Source organism: Carassius auratus, chromosome 26, assembly GCF_003368295.1.
Source record: "Carassius auratus strain Wakin chromosome 26, ASM336829v1, whole genome shotgun sequence".
Lineage (NCBI taxonomy): Eukaryota > Metazoa > Chordata > Actinopteri > Cypriniformes > Cyprinidae > Carassius > Carassius auratus.
The window spans coordinates 13251290-13259263 of NC_039268.1; the positions used below are offsets into that span (position 1 = coordinate 13251290).

The following is a 7974-nucleotide window of genomic DNA, read 5'->3' on the forward strand; positions in this document are numbered from 1 at the left end:
CAAGCATGCGCTGAATCATTCAAACTTTTATTCAGTTCATCTTGCTGGCTTAATAAGCTTGGGTGGGTGTCCCCCACCCGGTCAATGAATCAGTCAGGTTGTGTTTCTGGACACCAGTTTACAGTTTAAGAACTCCCTCTTGGACACCCTATTTTCCCTCTCTCATTATCACTTGTCTTCTATCCCTACATCCCTCTGTTCTACTTATAATCCATTAATAATGCTAAATGCAAGTATGTATGTGTACACAAGTCAGCACATACAGGCTAGTGACTTTAAGTATCTGGGGCAGTGTTTGAAGTAAAGAGATATGGTTTGAAGTGTTTGGTAGAAATGTTCTTTGTTTAATTGACTCAATTGTTCAATTGAAGTTCATAATGTGTACACATTATTAACAGCATTAATTTTTGAATAACGTTTTTAAAAAGGTTAAAAAAGTCAATTTACAGTGTAACTTTGAACGCTGACATTTTTTTTTACATTAAAATTTTTTAAACATTTAAATGTCTTTAGACTCTTCTGTGAAGAGACAGATAAATCAAGGTGAAATGCAAATATTTAATATCTATCTTTTATATTTACTTATATAATAATGTATTGATGGTTTTTAGGATGGTCATACATGTACATGACATATAGATCCAAAAATATATTACACAAATACCTCTGCATAATGCATAAAAATGCATAAAAACCTGTCTAATTTGTTTTGTGCTGATTGAACCTGGAATAAAATATCTAAAGAAAGTTATGAATTTGAAAAATTAATGCAGAAAAGAAAGGAGCTCTCACTGACAAGTGCTTTATGATTTAGTCAGTCTCATCTATCCAGCTAAAGCAGTGATCCTCAAATTTGGCTAGCAAAATCCACTTTCCAGCAGAGTTTATCTTCTAATGATCCCGAAGACATTGATTAGCAAACTCAGGTGTGTTTGAATAAGGTTGGAGCTAAACTCTGTGGGAAAGTGGATCTCCCGTTCCAGATTTGAGGATCACTGCAATAAAGCGTAGTCTATTGATAACTGTACAAATATATATATTTTATATTTTACGGAAAAGACTGCTAATGGACTTCCACTTGACTTAAATTGACTGCAGTCAATATCGAAAACAAGAGATGCTGGTGGTTATGGTCATCTTTTTATCCTTTAAACATATCCCTATTTCTTCAGCATTTCTTGAATGATTTGAACACCTTTGCTTAAAAAGTGTATTTTAAGAAATCGAGACATCCTGTACATGCATTCACAGAGAGAATGTACAATTTGAAACAAAAACAATTATTGCATGTCTCTGAAATGGACAAATGAACATATTACAAATTGGTGTCAAACACTTTTACAGAACAGAACTTCTTGAATGACAAATCATCAGAATAAAAAAAAAACAAAACAAAACAAAAAAACACTTAACACCTTTAATTGTTGAACTTGAACAGATCTTTGAACAGTAATATAGATATACATATAAAGAAAAAAACAGTATAAAAGAAATGGAGAAAGACCACAATCAAAGCAATCAATGAAAATGAAATCAATCAAACATTAAGAACATTCTATTTGTCAAAGTTTAGAAATAAAACAATCAACTAAAAGCTAATTTAACTGCATTTAACTTTAGATACAATAGACTCCATCATGTCTAACATTATTGCTGCTGACTCCCAAAGGGCCACGCTTTAGTTTTTCTGTGACTTATATGCTGATTGCTGTGTTGTGTCCTAACAATGATCCTTAGTAAGGCTTCTTGTAAAGGGATGATTTATCATCCCAATGTTTAAGTTTAGAATTCCACGTAGGCTGGACTACAGAGAGAGTTGATGTTGTGGGTGTGTTAGAAAGGGCAGCACACATATCGATCTGATGCTAATTTCATTCAGAGCATGAAGTGATATAAAGGCATGCTGAGTATAAAAGTATGTGTTATGGCTCTTCTGGCATTTTATAAAAGACATGCACATCTATCTATAGAGGTGTTCAGCATTTACGTCACAATTAACGCATATAAAGTTCTGTAGAAGTCACTTCTTAACACTTTAAGGGTCTAAGACAGTACAAGATGACTAAACTAACAAACTGTGGAATGACAACTAATTCTTTGAAATCTCTAGGTTTGAACATGGCCAAGTCTCAGAATTAGTATGCGTTTTGCTAGACATAGGCCTACTTTTTTAAGTGAGTATTAAGGCCTGGCCTTCACTGCTCCTTCTCTGAGTCCTTAGTTTGGGAGTTGGTAAAGCTAGCCAAATCTTCCAGTGTCTCCTGAGCTGTTTGCTTGAGAGCGGAGTGGCGGCTTGAAGCTAGATGGTGGATACGACTGATTGGAAAAGAGCGCAGAAAATCAGTTTTAATGTGTGACATGACCTCTCTCTCCAGCAGTAAGGACTGAAGGAGCCTCAATGACTGCAGACACACTTCTGGGTCAGGGTCTGTGGGAGAGCGAGAGAGTGTTTCTATGCAGGTCAGAGCTCAATATAATCCTCTATGAACAGCGCTGACAAGGCATTTATCTGAGATTAAATGAACTCTAAAGTTCCTTGGACATGGAGTCCAAAATTTTTGTATGCGTTTTTTTTTTTTGTATTTGTCATACTTTCCACAAAATGCTTGCTACGGGATACAACAACAAAACAAATGTACATGACTGAATTTTTTTTTATGACGAAAGTTTCAGAGGCAGTGAGTAAACGTAATTGGCACAACAGGTATATATATATATATATATATTTTTACTTTTTTTTATGTACAACAATTTTGAATGAGAATTCCGGAATCTGTGTGCAAAGATCTTCAATCTTCACACACAAACTTACACATACGCACCTTCCAGATGTGTGCTCAGAAGAGGTAGAAGGCCAGGGCTCTCACTTACGAGCTTCAGCCCATTCACACTAATAGTGATGTTATATAGAGCCATTAACATCAATCTGCACACAAAATTAAACAATCACATACTTCAGAAGGAACCACATACGTCAACTTATTTCAAAATATGGTATACAATAACAACAACTCAGTTTAACAAACTGCATATTGTATAAACATTATGCAAGTGTCCACAATAAAGACATTTTTCTTTTCAAAATCTAGTTCAATTTTTTTTTCATGACTCTAAATTGTCATGTGGTGTAACCATTAAATAAAAAGTAGTAAGGTTTTCATTACACCCTAAAGACATGTGAATTCACATCTCGCCCATGTAAAAACGTAATATATGACATATATTGCCCTATGTAGCAAAAGCAATAACAACATATATGTTACATATACAGCGATATATAATTTTCATATGTACACTTCCAAGTTTGACTGTTAATTACACAATGCCTATAGTAAAAATATATACGTATGAAGGGTTTTTTCAACAACATATTTATTTATGTCTAATACATGTCTATCTTTTAGATTTATATAATATCAACATGCATCAAAGGGTTTTTGGATGAATCTACAAGACATTTATATCCAAAAATGTATAAAACAGACATATTTGCATATGCTAAATATAAGTTAATACTTGAAACTGTTTTAGTTTCTAATATTTTATTTATTTATACTTCATATGACAATATATTTCATATGTGACCCTGGACCACAAAACCATAAGGGTCATAAATGTCAATTTTGGGAAATTTTGATTTATACATCATCTGAAAGATGAACAAATAAGATGGAAAACTGGAATTGAGGGTACAAAATAAAAAAACTAAATATTGAGGAAATCACCTGTCCAAATGAAGTTCTACGCAATGCATATTACTAATTAAAAATTAAGTTTTTATATATTTACAGTAGGAAATTTATAAAATATCTTCATGGAACATGATCTTTACTTAATATCCTAATGATTTTTGACATAAAAGAAAAATCAATAATTTTGACCCATTCAATGCATTGTTGGCTATTGCTACAAATATATCTGTGCTACTTAAGACTGGTTTTGTGTTCCAGGGTCACATATATGGACATTCAATATATATACATTTATCTGGACGTGTGATCATTATCAAAAATGTTTATATATATATATATATATATATATATATATATATATATATATATATATATATATGTGTGTGTGTGTGTGTGTGTGTGTGTGTGTGTGTGTGTGTGTGTGTGTGTGTGTGTGTGTGTGTAATGTATGTGTGCAAAAAAAAAAAATTGTAGATTCATAAATAAATAGTAATATTCGGATGTGTATTTTAAAGTAGTGACATACGCTTTGAGTTTTGGAAACACTCCTGGTTTCATTAGATACAGCAGCTGCAACAAAGTATCCAACAGGATGTGGGCAGAAGAGGATAAGAAGTCCCGTCCACAAGACACAGCAGCGATATCTAAAACCGATCAACAGATGAAATGACAATTTCTTTTGTTTTTGAGATGGTAATATACAGTATAAATCAATTATGACCCATAGATTGAACTAGTAGTATAAACAAACTCAGTGCCCTCACTGGTAACAACGCCAGCCAGAGCCAGAACTAAATGATGCTCTTTTGAATTGTAACTCTGTTGTGGCTTTGCCTCGTCATTCAGAAACTTGATGGAAGTCTCCAAGGTTTGACCTGCAATGCTCAGGAACGGCTCGAGTTTACCCTGTGGATGCACAAGTGTATGAAGAGGTTTCTTACCTGGTTGAGGTAAAGCAAAATTCAGGTCCTCCCACTCACAAAACAACCCGGCTCATTTAATCTAACTGGAAGTCAACCCTTAACAGTGTCCTCTCCCAAAATGGGACAAACTCACAGCAGCCAGTATGTCTCTGATTGCTTCTTCCCTTTGGGACGCACTCCAGAGCAGGGTGCAAGATGCAGTGCCCAGCTCAGAACAAAACTCTTTCTGCTGCTGCAGCTCCTCTCTGCACTCCCATAACTGCTGCTTTAAAACCAACTTCTCCTACAAATGTATGCGAGGAGAAACATATACACAATTAATAACTAGACAGCAATAACGTAGGTATTTGGGGAAGAGATTTATCCCTCTCTCTCACACCAACACACTAGTGATTCTCAACTTCTTTCTTCTTTTTGACCCTAAGACTCCACATTGTTAAAAATAATATTCAAAGGTCTCCCAGGATATCTTCGAGCGACCTGTTCCTTTAAATACGTTCCATTAGCTCAATGTTCTTCAGGCTTTACACTTTTTATTACCAATGAATTTAAATGATTTATTTTTTAAATCAAAAAAAAAAAAAAAAAAAAAAAAAAGCATTACATAACTAGAAAAATTTTGAATAATCGTTTTTGCGGTGAGGCCTACTAGTGTAGGTCCCATATCTCTGGTTGAAAACCACCTCACTTATAGACATACAGTATATTATTATTAGTATATTATACCTTACAAACTTTTCAGTGTGGGCCCTTCAGTTTCTTATTCTCTCCTCTCTATTTTATTACCTGTCTCTCTCTCTGACACTCACTCAGAGCAACATCTAGTCTGGAGCGAATGTGCAGACAATCCTCTCTCTGTTGCTGCTTCTCACGGTCACTGCGCTCTTTAACTATATAACAATGAAGAAACTTTTATTAAAACAACTGTCAGAATTAACATGTAGTATTGTTATGAACGCTGTAAAACAAGGTTGCACACCATTCAGAATTGAATTAAGACTGTATTTTCTAAATGAACACAACATTTCGAACAAGATCAGATTTTAAAGAAGATCAGGCCCTTTCTTTCGGAACATGCTGCACAACTCCTTGTTCACGCTCTTTTTCTGTCCAGGATGGGCTACTGCAATGCTCTCTTGGCAGGTCCTCCCTGACAGTTTTATCAAACCTTTACAATGAATCCAGAACGCAACAGCAAGATCAATTTTTAATGAGCCGAAAAGAATGCACGTCACACCTCTGTTTAGCAGTTTTCACTGGCTACCAATAGCTGCTCACATAGAAATCTAGGAATTGATCTTTACCTACAAAACCACCACTGGCTCTGCACCCCTTTACCTAAATTCCTTAGGCTTATGTGCCCTCTTGAAGTTCGTGTTCTGCAAGTGAATGTCGCTTTATTATTCCATCCCTAAAGAGCTCCGTCCGAGCAGTCGAGTCCTTTGCCATCTTCAAGAATCACCTAAAGACACATCTCTTCCATCTTTATTTGATCCTCTAAATCTACCACTCTCTATTTTAATTATGTTCTTTTAAAATAAAACCTTTCTCTATATTCATGTAGGCCTACTAACTGCTTGTTTTCTTAAAAAAAGAAAGAAACTAAAAAAAAACTAACTAACACTAGTTTCTCTGTTCTTTTTGTATTCTAAGCTATTTCTCTTCTTTTTATTTATTATACAATTAACAAAAGGCAAAAAGGCCTCTAACACTAGCTTGCTATATTCTTTTTCTATTCTACCGGTTTTCTTTTTGTTGATTATATAATAATTAAAAAAAACCTTGCTACTTGAACTGCATTAGGCTAACTGAGACTTATCATATAGCACTTGCATATAATTGCTCTTTTGTTGATTTTGATTGTGTCCATTGCCTTCATTTGTAAGTCACTTTCGATAAATGTAAATGTAAATTAGAACTGATCTAGGAAACAAGATGCTTAATTAAAGAAAAAAAAAACTAAATTTAAATATAAGGTAGCAGCGATTAATGAAATTCAAAGAAATTCATAAAGGTATAATTTGTTCTAGAGAAAGTTTGCCAAGGCAATCTTTGAATGTTGGCTAAAAGCATTGTTTATATAGTGTAAGTGACATGTATAAGTTGCTTGTGTGAACGAGAGCGGAATAAGGCTTTATTTAAATTTTAGGATGCATTACCTGGGTTGGTTTCTTCTGAATTGCAATTCAGTAAATGTATCTTCTTGTTATTCAAATTCAACTTCTTGTGAGGTGTGGCCAATTTAATTGACATTCCATCTTAAGAATTAAAGCTTTGATTCTGAATTTTGCTCAACCCTGTTGGAACAACGTCCATTGCATAGGTTTATTTACTATACAGGTGTATCATAACTGGCCACTGCTACTGAAAGAAAATTTAAGTCATGTGCATCATAACTTAAAATTGCTACTTAAAGAGATTTTGCTTACATGCGTCCAGAGACCGTCCTTTATGGATAGCATCAATGCAGTCCCTATTGATTACTTTTGGCATAAGCTGTCGTAGTGTCCTGACTTCTGCCTCCAGTTTCTCCAAGTCTCGCTTTCTGACTCGAACAAAGCAGTCTGATCCTACATCCTTTAAACACACAGGACCGTTTTTGTTTACTGTTAGAGGTAAGCAAACGTTACAGCGTCGGTATGAGCACAAGAAGAGTACCAAACGTCTCCTAAAATGAATATATGTTATATCGTTGAGCGTGCGTTCACAGTTGAACAGTGACATCTTGTGGTAATTCTGGCGCTTGCGATCGTTTTTATCAATCTTTATAACAGAGTTGGTCATGGAAAGCGATTAAAATACTTTAGTGACGACACCATCTAACTTACTTAGAAAGTATCTTTATGTTTACAGAAGTAAATACATATCAAACAAACTATTGATTAGCTAATTAGCTTGCTAAACATTGCACAAACTCTTTCATCAACTTCAGCTTCTCAACAACAAACTTGAAATCCGCAAAAATAGTAAAGTTACCTCTCCTGCAGATGGCACAGACGAAACATTAGCTGTATTAGTTGTTTTCATTTCGAAAAGTGCAAATTTGACAATGTTGTGCGAACGGCTTCTGACCTATTATGATGTTTATAAAAGATGTCTTTAGCGCCCTCCACTGTTCAGCGCACAACAAGTCATCTACTGGTCACCCATCCCCCAAATTAACAGTAAAGACAATATTATTTCTTTTTAAAAAGATAAAAGATAAAGCTTCTTAACAGACTATATAAAACATATGTTCATATCCAGAATTCGTTCTGTAATAAATTCTACAAGCGTAAAAGTCTAGATAGATAGATAGATAGATAGATAGATAGATAGATAGATAGATAGATAGATAGCTTTAATCTTTTAAATAAATT

The 7974-nt window shown here is 34.4% G+C and overlaps 1 protein-coding gene across 2 annotated transcripts; it reads right to left on the minus strand.

Annotated features, from left to right (window-relative positions):
• Positions 1 to 1196: 1196 nt before the first annotated feature.
• On the minus strand, positions 1197 to 7734 carry hsf2bp (heat shock transcription factor 2 binding protein). Of its 2 annotated transcripts, XM_026204319.1 has the most exons (8): positions 7592 to 7734; positions 7045 to 7192; positions 5402 to 5505; positions 4749 to 4898; positions 4457 to 4598; positions 4219 to 4336; positions 2823 to 2926; positions 1197 to 2428 (listed from the first exon to the last, which is right to left on the minus strand). In XM_026204319.1, exons 1-8 carry the CDS (start codon positions 7640 to 7642, stop codon positions 2196 to 2198), a joined length of 1050 nt encoding a protein of 349 aa, XP_026060104.1. In that variant the 5' UTR covers positions 7643 to 7734; the 3' UTR covers positions 1197 to 2195. The 2 variants fall into 2 exon arrangements, with proteins under 2 accessions (XP_026060104.1, XP_026060105.1); XM_026204320.1 differs by lacking the exon at positions 4749 to 4898.
• Between the last annotated feature and the right edge of the window lie 240 nt (positions 7735 to 7974).